The sequence below is a fragment of the Panulirus ornatus genome, chromosome 28, assembly GCF_036320965.1.
Source record: "Panulirus ornatus isolate Po-2019 chromosome 28, ASM3632096v1, whole genome shotgun sequence".
Taxonomy (NCBI): domain Eukaryota; kingdom Metazoa; phylum Arthropoda; class Malacostraca; order Decapoda; family Palinuridae; genus Panulirus; species Panulirus ornatus.
Window position 1 is genome coordinate 8,782,501 of NC_092251.1, and position 14,792 is coordinate 8,797,292.

The 14,792-nt window shown below is 48.2% G+C and overlaps 1 protein-coding gene across 4 annotated transcripts in view; it reads left to right on the top strand.

Annotated features, from left to right (window-relative positions):
• Positions 1–14,792, top strand: part of LOC139757824 (lachesin-like) — a 257,974-nt gene that overhangs the window by 230,113 nt on the left and 13,069 nt on the right. For all 4 annotated transcript variants that reach the window (XM_071678708.1, XM_071678709.1, XM_071678706.1 and 1 more), the window contains exons 7-10: positions 5,294–5,499; positions 7,218–7,299; positions 8,898–8,945; positions 9,992–10,207. In XM_071678708.1, coding sequence (XP_071534809.1) covers positions 5,294–5,499; positions 7,218–7,299; positions 8,898–8,945; positions 9,992–10,207 — 552 coding nt within the window. The remainder of the gene's footprint in view (positions 1–5,293; positions 5,500–7,217; positions 7,300–8,897; positions 8,946–9,991; positions 10,208–14,792) is intronic.

Below are 14,792 nucleotides of genomic sequence, written 5' to 3' on the forward strand. Positions count from 1 at the left end.
GACCCCTGGGACGTTGAAATACAAGGCTGCTTCCCTTTCCATCAAGCCACGATATTCACATGAAAGGAATAGGAAGGAAACGGAGAACAATAGATAAATGGAGTATGATAAATCAGGCTGAGGATGGGAAGAAGGTTAAGATAACTACTGTAAACTAAATATTGAAAAATACGTAGTACAGAAGTGGGAAGCCCCAGGGAGTGGCAGAGATCAAGAACTTTGAAGATCCTCACTTGATGCACCACATCCTAACTCACATGACGCTACACATGTGTAGATTACACAGGTGTGTAGATGTGTAAGTCTCACAGGTATGTAGAAGAGCAGTAGGCTACACAAGCGTGTAGATGTTCACGTTGAATATGTGTATAGATGTATGGATTCCACAGGTGTATAGATATGCAGGTTATGCAGGCGTGTGAATATGCAGGTTACACAGGTGTGCAGAGTGTAAATTACACAGGTGTGTAGATGTGTAGGGAGAGTGGTACAGGGTTAAGACTCAGTCTGTCCTTCTAAGACCAAGAAACATAGAAACACACTCAAGGACAAACACATATCATCAAGCCAAAAACACATACTAATGCAACTGTAACTCCAATGGGCTAATGATAAGCCAGATTATACATAAACACACAGATAAGGAAGAACACACACACACACACACACACACACACACACACACACACACACACACACACACACACACACACACACACACACACACACACGGAGCAGATGAGGTGTGGGCTAAGGCCATTGTAAACATCTGTAGACTACAATAAAGATGATATTAGGTGTGATATGAACTCCCTCTGCAGCAGCGCCCTTTCCCACACGCAGTAATGGCTTCCAACACAGCTTTACGCTCATTTTATGTCCCGAGGAAGAACATAGGAGAAGACGGGAGAGGGTGGAGAATAAAGGAGGTGGAAAGTATGAAGTGAGGATCAGAGGAGATAAGAGAATAGGAGATGTATGTTTAGGAAGGGTGGGAGATGTATGGTTGGGAAGAGGAGGAGATGTATGGTTGGGAAGAGAAGGAGATGTATGGTTGGTAATGATAGGATATGTATGGTTGGTATGTATAGGAGATGTATGGTTGGGAAGGGTGGGAGGTGTATGGTTGGGAAGGGTGGGAGATGTATGGTTGGGAAGGATGGGAGATGTAGGTTGGTAAGGGTAAGTGATGTATGTTTGGTAGGGATAGGAGATATATGGTTGGTTCGGATAGGAGATGTATGGTTGGAAAGAAGAGGAGATGTATGGTTGTGAATGGTGGGTGATGTATGGTCGGTAAGGGTAAATGATGTATGGTTGGTAAGGGTAGGAGGTATATGGTTGGTAAGGCTGGGTGATATATGATAGGTAAGGATAGAAGCTGTGTGATTGGTGAGCTTAGAAGACATAGAGTTAGTAAGGCTAGGAGATGTGTGATTGATATGGATAGGAGATGTATGGCTGGTGAGGATACGAGACGTGTAGTTAGTGAAGAAGGGTCACCCCCTTCACGTCTGTCTAGCCTTATGATTTGTACAAGTCTATATTCCTATTGCTCCAAGTCTTTCATCAGATGGAATCATTCTATGCCAAGAGCCTTACGGGGAAGTCTTACACCGAGGCCTCACACAGACATCTTACAAGGAAGGATTACAGAGAAGTCTTAAAGTGAGGCCCTACAGGGAAATCTTACGAGGAAGTCTTCCAGGGAAATCTTATGAGGAGGCCTTACAGGGCAGTCTTATTAGGAGGCCTTCCAAGGAAGGCTCAGAAGGAGGTCTTACACGGCTATTTTAAAGGTTTTATAAGGAGGCCTTGCAGGGACGTACTACAAGAAAGTCTTACAGGGAAGGTCTTATAGTATGGTCTTACAGGGAGGTCTTGATAGGATGGTCTTACAGGGAGGTCATACAAGGCGTGGCCTGGATGGTCTCACAAGAATATTCCACAAGAAGACATCTTTTCTTTTACGGGGTAAGTGCGAGACTTCAGGGAGATGTCTGGAAACCCCTGGGATGGCTTGTGGCGTTATATTGCATCCCAACCACCACCTCGGAGCTCTCCCTCTCTCTCTCTCTCTCTGGCCGCCTGGAATAGTCTGGCTTATATAACTATACCCTATAGAAGCTGCTGTTTGTGAAGACGTTGTATATTGCGGGGAAAGGATTCTCTATCTATATATGTGTGTGGTGGAGAGAGTTTCCCAGACTTAACTTTGTGGGAAACGTATAAAAATAGGGTTCATAGAGGCACCGTCTCAGCAATTAAACTTGCCTTGAGTCTGTGCAGCTGTGGTTGTTGAGGAGTGGGGTCAGTGGGTCGTCCTGGTGGTAGTGGTGGTAGAGGTCGTGGTGGTAGTGGTGGTAGAGGTCGTGGTGGTAGTGGTGGTAGAGGTCGTGGTGGTAGTGGTGGTAGAGGTCGTGGTGGTAGTGGTGGTAGAGGTCGTGGTGGTAGTGGTGGTAGAGGTCGTGGTGGTAGTGGTGGTAGAGGTCGTGGTGGTAGTGGTGGTAGAGGTCGTGGTGGTAGTGGTGGTAGAGGTCGTGGTGGTAGTGGTGGTAGAGGTCGTGGTGGTGGTGGTGGTAGAGGTCGTGGTGGTAGTGGTGGTAGAGGTCGTGGTGGTAGTGGTGGTAGAGGTCGTGGTGGTAGTGGTGGTAGAGGTCGTGGTGGTAGTGGTGGTAGAGGTCGTGGTGGTAGTGGTGGTAGTAGACCTCAGGGAGGTCAAGCTGGCTGTTATTGTTGTCATGAGTGTCGCAGATTTTGTGGGTTGCGTTCGAGATACGAAAAGAGGAAGACAGACGAACGCAAAACAGCAGCAGACGAATGGGATCTCTTGAATAGTGGTTGTTGATAGTTGGACGAGGTGAGGGGCATAGAGACTAATGTGGTTACGAGCAGGAGAGCCAACAGATGACTTATGGGGAAAATACCCGTAAAATTTCATAGGTGGCGCGAATTATGTGTTAAAACTTGCCAGCGTAAAATCTTGTATCAGTTTCGCAAATGTCGTGACCTGCTTCACCAACAATATTGAACGCTTCCTCAAAAGTAGTTTGTCGGTGATCACTTGCGTCAAACTTTTGTCCTATTACGACATCGTAAACATAATCATCCTTTATGACTAGAACTAAGTCTTTTAAGGACTTGAAGTGCTTTAAGTACCTGTCTTTTAAGGACTTGAAGTGCTTTAAGTACCTGAAAGAGGACGTGGAAAGGGATGGAACCATGCGGGGTACAGTGTGTCATAGGGCTGAAGAGGAGGCAAAAGACCTGGGGTGTATTGAAGGCGAAGATTGATCCGTCTGAGGTTATAGTGGCGCTGACGGTGATGTATGGGTGTGAGTCGCAGCTTGTCTGTGGATGGTGAGGTCTGGTTTCAGTGCATTTTCGTATAACAGATACAAAGTAGACGTCTGCATACATGTGTTATCAATGGTATCCTTCCTAATGTTTTTTGTGTCTCGTTGGCTGGTGGCTTATGAGGGAGGAGGCACTTAGGGCCGGGTAAGCGGACATTAACACCTACACTCAACGCCTAGACCCACGCTTACCACCCACCCATACTCACTGCCCTCGCTCACACCGCCCACCCTCACTCACCCACACCGCCCTCCTCGCCACAACCTTGATAAACATCTCGGGTTTTGCTTCTTGTACGGCAAATTTACCGCAAAAGTTAGACAGGCTCGGCAAGCCCGCCGAGATTAGCAGCTGGAAATATGGGTGGCTGGAATTTTCTTTAGTGTTCAGAGGGCAATTCGCTCCTGTATATCTAAAGCCTCACTGTACGCCTGGTCGTCCCAACTTGTACTGGATTGTCCCTGCTGGCAGTAGGTCGTCTTCGTGGGTCGTACCTTGCCTATGATGGGCTATATTTCCCAGTAGTATGTCATCTTAGCTGGTAGCTGGGCTAGACCCACTCGTAACTGGGTGCTCGTTAGCGGTAGTGGGTCGTCCTTATTGTAGCAGGTACGTTCTAAATTAACCTATTTAGGAACGAACAGTTAGTTGGCTCCTTCGTCACATTATTGCCATAACTTGTGGCACATTACTACCATAACAAACTGCCATAATTTGTGACGCATTACTACCATAACTTGTGACACATTGCCACCATAACTTGTGCCACATTGCCACCATAACTTGTGCCATTGGTGTCGTAAGACAATGACATGAGCGTTTCCTCCGAATGTCTCCCCAAGACTCCTCAATAAACAGATGGGTATTAGTAATGGGTTATGAAGGTGGAGGGTATCTGCACGAAGCAGCATCTCTTCATCATCAGGTTGTGCCTCTCCGGAGGACGTAAGACGTCCCCAGCCCCTGACCCAGGTACTGTGCCAGCCATGATGCCCACCCCTGACGCTTCCCTTAGCCAAGGTACAGTTCCACTAACTTCCCCTCCCTACCGCACACATCCTGGCTCCTAATCCTCCCGACGCACACGTCCCTGGCTCCTAATCCTCCCGACGCACACGTCCCTGGCTCCTGACTCTCCCGACGCACACGACCCTGGCCTCCTGACCCACGTATCGTACCAGCCAGGCCCTCCTGATAGACGCATCCCCAGCCCTTGGCCCAGATAGTGTAGTAAACAGGCACCTCGTCCCATCACTCACTTTTGGGACAAGTACGGCTGTGAACCCTGTTCATTAATGGTCTGTTCTGTCACCCAACCTGTCGGTTTTATGGGGTAAAATGCAAATATGCCTTTTTTGCTAATTACACCGCGTCTGATAATTATCTGTCTATTAATGTTCCAGTTCATCAGCCCTCTGGTAATCTAGTTTGTTACTCTATCTGTCTGTTGATCGTCAACTTTGTTTCTCTACCTGTCATACGTGAAGTCTGCATGAGGAGCGTGGCACACTGTGTCATGACTGGTGACGTAGTTCACAACAGTCATATCCATCTCAGTCCGATGGACACACACACACACACACACACACACACACACACACACACACACACACACACACACACAAGCCAAAAAGACACTGCAGCAGTGAGCCCTCTTCCCCAGGGTCACTGTAGTCTTCTCTCTCTCTCTCTCTCTCTCTCTCTCTCTCTCTCTCTCTCTCTCTCTCTCTCTCTCTCTCTCTCACACACACACACACCCTCTTATCATCCCCGCCATACGGTGGTAACTCGTCGCCCTTAACACCACATCTCACCTCCATCACCTAACTGACCTCCTCCTCCTCCTCACTTCCCAGTCAAATTAAGCCCCCACCACCACCACCACCACCACCGCCACCCATCACTCTCTATCTCTCTCTCTCTCTCCCCACAACAGTCTCGCCGATCGTGCTGCTGCCCAACCAGCTGATGTCAGCGCCGCTCGAGTCCTCAGTGTGGCTGGAATGCAAGACGGAGGCCTACCCGCGCGCCGTCACCTTCTGGAAGCACAACCACACGATGGTCATGTCCACCAACAAGTACAAGCTGGAGGAGTTCCACCACGATGATTATACAACCACGGTCAAACTCACGATCAAGAGGGTGAGTGGTCAAGAGGTTGAGGTCGAGGTCAAGGAAGGGGGACAAAGGGAGTCTCAGAGAGCTAGGAAGGGAGTGAGGGGGGAGTTGAGTGGGGTTAGGGGATTTGGAAGGAGGGTTAAGGAGACTAAAAGGGAGGATCAGGGAGTATATGGAAAGGAGAGATGATCAGGGATTTGGAAGGAGGGTTGAGGAGACTGAGTGGGAGGATCAGGGAGTACATGGAGGAGTACATGGAAAGGACAGAGGAGAGAAATGGTCTATGACCAGGTTTTCCACAGACCTGACCTAAGATTGCGGAAGGGAGGTAAAAGAAGGATGAGAGAGATAGGAGGGAGGGTCATAAGGGATAGGAAGAAGGTTGGAGAGTAGAAAAGGAAGATAGGAGTTACACAAGAGGGTCAAAGTGTGGCGCGGGCAAAGGATAACTGAAACGAGGGTTCAAGTAGTTCATTGACAACACCAATGAAGCCACATAAATTAAAAATGGACAAAAGCCTTATCAGAGGGACAAGAAACACCATCTTTATACCTTCTTACCTGTGTTAGTTACACTGTAAATCGCGCAACACTGAACACCCACCATTTGAGACCACGATTGAAACTCACATGAACGACTGTAGCCCATTGTCACTATTATTGGGATCTTGAGGTGGCAACATTGAATGTAAGAGTTGCCAATGCGTTCCATAATTAGAGTTTATTCGGATTTACGCGCCATTATTGTTCTGGCTGGTGATTAGTGGTAATGTAGTGTTCATATTATGGCCCAGCCACGGTGTGGGCCAGCCTCCTCACTGGCCCCTGGCCCCCTGGCCTGTTTGGTGAGAGGGTGTTGGTGATAGGTGAGGTACTGATGGTGGTGGTGGCCGGGTCGTTGGAGGTGAGAGCGATGGTGAAGAGTGTTGGAGGTAGGCCGACAGCAGCCACCGGTACATTGGTGAGTATAACAGTGTAGTGTTGGTGATGTGTGTGTGTGTGTGTGTGTGTGTGTGTGTGTTTCAGGCAGAAGGCTTCACGACCTCACCCCACCGAAGGGAGAGAGGGAGGAGGGGGTGTGGGGAGGGAGGGGGTCGTCAGGAAGGCATGGGGGGGGTGTTATCAGGCAAGGGTGGAGGGAGGAAGGGAGGGAGGGAAGGTGGGAAGGGGGGTCGTCGAACATGGCGGGCGCAAGGTGATCGTCATTTGTCTTGTGTGGTATTTATGACGATATACTTTGTTTACGAGGTTGTGGCTCATACTCTGGAGCGCTCAGGGATACGTCAGGGGGGGTGGAGAGAGAGAGAGAGAGAGAGAGAGAGAGAGAGAGAGAGAGAGAGAGAGAGAGAGAGAGAGTATGCTCAAGTATAGGTACGTATACGTATGTCTGTCTGTCTGTACTCCTCTATGTCTTCGTGCCTGATCATGTCTGTGTATACGCCTATGTGTAAGCGAGTGTGTTCGTCTGTGCCCATGTCTCTCTCTCTCTCTCTCTCTCTCTCTCTCTCTCTCTCTCTCTCTCTCTCTCTCTCTCTCTCTCTCTCTCTCTCTCTCTCTCTCTCTGAAAAGTCCTCCCTTCGTGGGACTCCCGCTTCTTGAGAGTGCTAGAAAAAAAAATTATTCTCTCTCTCTCTCTTTCTCTCTCTCTCTCTCTCTCTCTCTCTCTCTCTCTCTCTCTCTCTCTCTCTCTCTCTCTCTGTCAGGCGACTAAACGTTACCCCTCTACGTCTCTCCCTCCACAGCTGGAGCCCGGCGACTTCGGCAGATACCTGTGTTACTCACGTAACTCCTTTGGAGAAAACGACGGCACAGTGGAGCTGCACGGTGAGTCTCGATCAGCTGCTGCACGGTGAGTCTCGATCAGCTGCTGCACGGTGAGTCTCGATCAGCTGCTGCACGGTGAGTCTCGATCAGCTGCTGCACGGTGAGTCTCGATCAGCTGCTGCACGGTGAGTCTCGATCAGCTGCTGCACGGTGAGTCTCGATCAGCTGCTGCACGGTGAGTCTTGGCCACCTGACCGGTGTCTTTCGATCAGCTGTGATTTGCACTCGTCTTCATGGAGGCCCATTTGTCACATCTTTGCCAACTCTCAGGGATCTGTGGGAGGTTCCCTGAGGTGGGAGGTCACCCAGGGGCTAGGAGGGAGGTCACCCAGGGGCTAGGTGGGAGGTCACCTAGGGGCTAGGTGGGAGGTTACCCAGGAGCTAGGTGGGAGGTCACCCAGGGGCTGGTGGGAGGTCACCTAGGAGCTAGGTGGGAGGTCACCCAGGGGCTAGGTGGGAGGTCACCTAGGGGCTAGGTGGGAGGTTACCCAGGGGCTAGGTGACAGGTCACCCAGGGGAGAAGGTGGAAGGTCACTCTGAGGAAGGTAAGAGCTCAGCCACAGGCTCAGTCATCAGAGGGCGCTGAGATCAGAGGATAAAGCTGAGCAAATTCTGACCACACATCAGAAATCGGATTTTTTCACATCATGCTTCCCATGGACATTACTAACACCACCATTGCCCGCTGTCCATCACTCAAAATGGCAACCAAAATATTTATCCATTTCACAATCATCACCACAAGTCTTCCTAACTCCCACATCCCAGAGAAAGAGACACTTTTCCCCACACACTTCGAACTCGAATTCCGGTGTAGATCACCTCGTGAATTCTTCACGATGCACACACATTTTCCAGCTACGGGGAAACAGAGAACACCTTGTCGGAGATTAAAATCCACATCTGGGTCTTGTCGGAACGCCGCCCTGGAGGATGGCGTCTGTGTTTACAAACGAACTTGACCACTGTTGGTCTGAGTCCTACACAGGTGAGGCTACCACGAAGATGATCGACGATGACGTCGGAGGGGGGAGTAAAGATGATGGTTGAAACTGCAGGAGGCACACCAGAAAGGTTCATAAAACTCCCCTACAGCGTCAGCCCCCCTGAGTTACTGATTACAACCCACTTGACCTGTTGACTTGCGTCGCTCAATGTCTGTAATCATTGGATCACTTGCCTCTTGGCTTTTGAGAACTTTCTGAGGCTGATTTAATGGCAGGAATACAGACGCTGAATTCTGTATAGTGTCCTGATGAAGGCTGTGATTAGCATGATGAGTGATCCTCCATGTGTTCATGACCACAGTTCACAGGTGCCCCGTCTCACCCTTGGCACCTAAGATAAGTGTAACATGTCGTTATCTCTTTCCTAATCCCTACCACACAATCTTGCGACACTTAGTTTAGAATTGATATTCAACAGTAGCTTTCATGTGTGTAATAAACCTAGACCAGGAGTAAATAGTAAAGATATACAATGTCCTTGACCCCTGTAGCTGCTAACTCGGCCGTTACATGACCTGGGCTCAGTGTGACCCACCCACAGACGTCAGGAAGAGACCCCCTTTCTCATTCATGTATTCTTCTCTCCAACAGAGCTGAAGAGGGAGACGCCAAGGGCCAATAAAGTGAAGAATGACGAAGGTGAGGTGAAAGGATTTTTATCACTTATCTCTGCATCTGATACCATGCACATGCATGGTACACATTCCTTATAAAAGGTGTATTTTTGATGTGTGTGTATAACAGACGCATGAGCCTTCCCAGATAAATCCTAGTTTTGCTGAAGGTTGTGTGGTAAGAGAGAAAGTCATCTGGGAATGCAAAAATGGGTATGTGTGAAGGTATAGTAGTCCCAGCGATATTATGCGGACGTAAAGCATGGGCTATAGACAAGTTTGTGCAGAGGAGGGTGGATGTGTTGGACATGAAATGTTTGAGGACTATATATAGTGTGAAGTGGTTTGATCGAGTAAGTAATGAAAGGGTAAGAGAGATATGCGGTAATGAAAAGAGTGTGGTTGAGAGAGCTGAAGAGGGTGTGTTGAAATGGTTTGGACATATGGAGAGAATGGGTGAGGAAAGATTGACAGAGAGGATATATGTGTTAGAAGTGGAGGGAACAAGGAGAACGGAGAGATCAAATTGGAGGTAGAAGGATGCTGTGAAAAAGCTTTTGAGCGATCGGGGCCCGAACATGCAGGATGGTGAAGGCCATGCAAGGGACGGGTGAATTAGAACTATGGTATACTGGGGTCGACGTACTGCCAGTGGACTGAATCAATGCATGTGAAGCGTCGGGGATAAACCATGGAAAGGTGTGTGGGGCCTGGATGTGGATAGGCAGCTGTGGTTTTTGGCGCATTACACATAACATCTAGAGAATGGATGTGAGAGGAAGCTACCTTTCTTCGTCTGTTACTGACGCTACCTCGCTGGAGCTGGAAACGACGATCAAGTATGAGAGAAAGAAAGGAAGATAGATATCTAAATAGATAAAGAGATAGATATATAATTGTTCATTTCCCTTTGTAATATATCGTCTCATCTCTGACTTCCACTCATCTCTTTCTGGTCATCCCTTTATCCCTCTGTGACGCTTACATTTCTCCCACTTCCTCTCTGACGTCATTCACTCCCACCCACCAATCACCACCACCGCTAACGTGACGTCATCTGCTGGTAAACAGTGGTGGAGGAGATGAACGCGATGGACCACTACCCCCGGGAGCGTGAGGGAGGTCGAGGACAGAGCCACGTCATCCTAGAGCTGGAGGACAAGGGCATCATCACCGCCAGCAACAACATCAACAGTGACGTCGCCAAGGGAGGGGTTGAGCAGAAGAGTCAGCTGGGGAGGGAGAGAGGCTCTGACGTCTTCTCCAGCATCATGTCCGGCAACACAGGTCAGTCTGTGATTAATGTTAGTGTGTTGTGGGGGCAGTAAGCCAGTATTTATACTCGTATTGCTCCCTCGTTTCTTACCCTTCCCAAGGGACAAATTAAGAAGTAATGGGGGTAAAATAGATCTTGAGAAATTAGAAAAAGAAATATAGAGACAGTAAGAAAGCAGGTGGGCTGTCACCCTTATGAGTTATCTTTATAACCTTCTTTCGATGTCATGTCTGAATCTTACACAAACATACACATACACACCCCCCCACAGCATATACCCTATGCCAAGTCCAGGATTCGAACCCTTACCCATTTATTCCAGTGCAACGCTAACCACTATACCACAAAGGCTGTCTTTATTTACGCTTGTGTGTGTTAGTGTTTCAATATTAGTACTTAAGTGTTTGAGTACAGAAGTGGGAAGATGTAGACAGAGAAATAGGGTAGACGACGGGACAGAACCCTGGGGAAACACCCCTGTGGACAGGGTAAGACGGAAATGCCGTTCCATCGACGACCACAACAGTGGAATGGTTCAAAGGCGTCAACTATGCTTTAGAGAAGAGAGATGAGCGAAAAAGCTAAAAGGAAGGACGGTTAGCGAGCAAATGCTTGTGCCATACCCTCTCCCAAGTGCTTCGGAGTTGTCGAAGGCCACGAGAGACAGAAAATTCACCAACATCTTCAAACCATGCGAGCCAGATGTAAGCCACACACGATAGAGCACCAGAAGACCTTGTCCAGTGATCTGACGTCAGTGAAGATATGTAGTTATAAATGTACGTATGTACTTTGAAAATGTATCGATCCTTCCATGATTGTACTCATCAAAAGGGAATAGTGTGGCCAGCTGTGAAGTGTGAAACTGTCTTCGATGCGGGAGCTGTGAGTAGTGAGAATAGCTGTGAGGTGTTAGACAGACAATGACAATTTAGACGTAAATGAAGAGTTAGGTACTCATTTTGGAGCTAGAGGGCCAGTGGGGAGTGAGACTATCAATGACGAGTTATACAATCAGTGAGGATTCATACAATCAGTGAGGAGCTATATTAAGCAAGGAGGAACAGAAGACGAAGTGTCAGCAGAGAAGAGAATTAGACACGAATTTTCCCCACCTCACTACTCGCTTTCTCCCTTGCTCCACCCAGTATGTTAACAGTGAGGAACGTTGTACCTGTACAGCTGAACAACAGAAGAACATCGTACACCAGGTAGGTGCTACATGGCACCTTCAGTTACGACTTGATGCTGCATTTTCCGGACTAACAGAGAATGATTGCCTGGGGGAATCGAACCTTGAGGGGATTGGTCTGAAGACTAAGTGCCACATTTCACTGCTGGACGAATGACAATCGCTGAGCACAAAGAGTGGAGGTTGCTGCTCGCATTGAGAGTGTATTAGGAGGGTTCGATAAGATGTTCTGGGATCTCGCTATGCTAATAGGCTCATTTGTCTACAATGCATGAGTTTAAATCCCTCTGACGACCCCGTGTTGGCTGGTAGATACTCTGAGACCCGTGTTGGACAAGCCAGCAAAACTCGTACATACAGAGAGTCATCAGATGGGACAGACCAACACCCTTCATTTCTCCTCAGCTCCTACCTTGCCTCCAACAGGGCCTCTACCTGGCTTCTCGTAGCCAACTTGATCAGACTAGATGCCAAGTCTGCAGTTGGTTCGAAAGTCTGTCGACATCCGGGGGAGGCAGCTCCGCCAGACCTACCCTTCTCACGTCTCCCCGATAAGTTCACAGTTCCCATAGGATACTCTCGCGCCTCCCACTATGTCTCCTTCTGTAAGCAGCAAATCCTACAGGGTCTCCCGTCCCTCCCTGGTGAGCAACAAGTCCTACAGGACCTTCTGTCTGCTCCAGTAAGCAGCAAGGGCGACAGGACCTTCTCCTGTCACCCCCCCGGTAAGCATCAAGACCCCACAGGATCCTCTCGTATCCACCCTCTCCACTAAGCATCAAGACCCCACAGGATCCTCTCCTGGCCCCTCCCTCCGTTTACCCCAGCAGGCAATAAGTCCTGCAAGAGTCTGTGATGAGCATTACGGTTTTCGTTATATCAAAATTGTTGGGGAAGTTTGTGGGTGCAGGGAGGAGGGAGCGAGCCACGCTTCGTACATTCCCCAGTATCGCCCTGATGTATCAAACATTTTTACAAGACAACCCACCCTCCCTCCTGCAGGTCGAGACCTCCCTGACGGAGGAGGCCCCTGCAGGAGCGGCTTCTCTCCCGCTGTCCCACCAAAGACACGTGTCGCCACCACGCTAAGTAAATAAAGAAGATAATGAAACGCATATTTGAAATTCAGCGAATTTTTGTGGGAAAGGCGGGCACGGCCTGGGGCGGTCGAGCCGCGGTCGTGGCCAAGCCAAACATGGTCAAAGAGGGAGACGCGTTCCTCTGACGAGCGTTCTGTTTTCTTCAATAACGCGCACCACATCGCTCAGGCCGTCAGTACTGTGTGATCTATTTCGCCAGTAGATGCTGTTCCCTCAGCTTCTTCAGGAGCACAAGAGGCCCTCCTTCAGGAGGAACGGTGTCTCCTTCAGTGACTATATATATATATATATATATATATATATATATATATATATATATATATATATATATATATATATATATATATATATATATATATATATTGTTGGAAAGGATCACAATTTTGCGCGTGATCAAGATATTCCTAAGAGTTCACGGGGAAAATGAAACACGATAAGTTCCCAAGTGCTCTTTCGTGTAATAATCACATCATCATGGGAGACACAAGAGAGAAATATAACAGTCATTTGATATACAACGAAAAGACGTCCTAGCTACGTCTCTTCGTCGTATATCAACTGACTTTTATATTTCTCTCTTGTGTCTCCCCTGATGTGATTATTACACGAAAGTGCACTTGGGAACTTATCGTGTTTCATTTTCCCCGTGGACTCTTAGGAATATATATATATATATATATATATATATATATATATATATATATATATATATATATATATATATATATATATATATATATATATATATATCCCAATCTTTTTTTTTTTTTTACTTCTCTTCCGCCCTCCAGTATCGAGCCTTTTCATTATTCAACAGCATCAAAAGACGTAAGCTCCCTCGCATTTTCCTTCCGCGACCCACCAACATTAGCGGAGAAATATCCTACCCCCACATAGACTACCACGGTGGCTCCTGTTATCATATAAATTGGCTGTAATATATGAACCCAGCTCCCGCCAGCAGTTTAGCACAGCTTCCGGCCAATGGAGGGAGCACCAATTATATCTGTCTGAGGAGAGCATACTCGCTGACTCTCCGTCTTCCCAGCTCCTCCTCTCGCGACTAACTCTACACACACACACACACACACAAACACACACACACACACACACACACACACACACACACACACACACACGCGCGCGCGCGCGCGCGCGCGGCTCTGTACTCAATAACTCTACATATGTCTCGGTACTCGCTAACTTTGCACACAGCCCAGTACTCACTATACACATGGCTATACTCACTGACTCTACACATGGCTAGGTACTCACTAACTCTACACGTGGCCAGGTACTCACTGACTCTGCACATGGCTAACTCTAAACGTAGCCAGGTACTCACTGACTCTATACATGGCCTGGTTCGAATGCTCGCCAGACATGACTTGGTCCTTACTAACTCTACATGTGTCTCAGGAACTAAGAACTCCACACTAAGTTGGGTACTGACTCTACCCAAGGCTCTGGTATGCATTCAATATACGTCTTTTTTTATCATCTGACTATACAAAACTGACCCTGACTCTACCCATACAACCTGACCCTAGCTCTACCATACACAGCCTGACCCTAACTCTACACACAGCTTGACCTTAACTCTGCATTCACAGCTTGACCCTAACTCTACACACAGTTTGACCCTAACTCTAAACACGAACTGACCCTAACTCTTACACACATAGTCTGACCCTAACTCTAAACACGAACTGACCCTAACTCTACACACACTCTCACCCTAACTCTACACACCCAGTGTGGAACAGTGTTTGAGTAAGTGAAATTAATTGTCAATATGGATAGGGAATTAATAAACGGGTGTGGCGGGGGAGTTCACCCCTCAGAGGCAACAGAATTTCGAGACTTTTGGACAGATGTCTACCCTCTCCTAACCAACCCCCAGGTCTACCTCATAATGACACCATGTCCCATATAAGCACCGTGTGTTCCATGGTGTTGTTGGCCCAGAAGGCTCTTCTGTTGGCACAGTCCATTCTCCTGGTGCTGTTGGCACAGTCCATTCTCCTGGTGCTGTTGGCACAGAATGCTCTCCTATTGGCACAGTGCATTCCCCTGTTGGCACCTTGTGCTCCCGTGTTGGCACAGTGTGTTCCCTAGTATTGTTGGCATCATGTCTTCCTTTGACACTGTTGGCACCGTGTTCTGCCCCTAGTGCCGCTGTTTTTCCCATGGCATTGTTGGCTCTGTGTTCTCCCCTGACACTGTTGGCAGCGTGATGGGGTATATGGATGGTGAGTGGGTAGTGGTACTAGAGGCTGTGTGTGGTTGGTAATGATGGCAGTG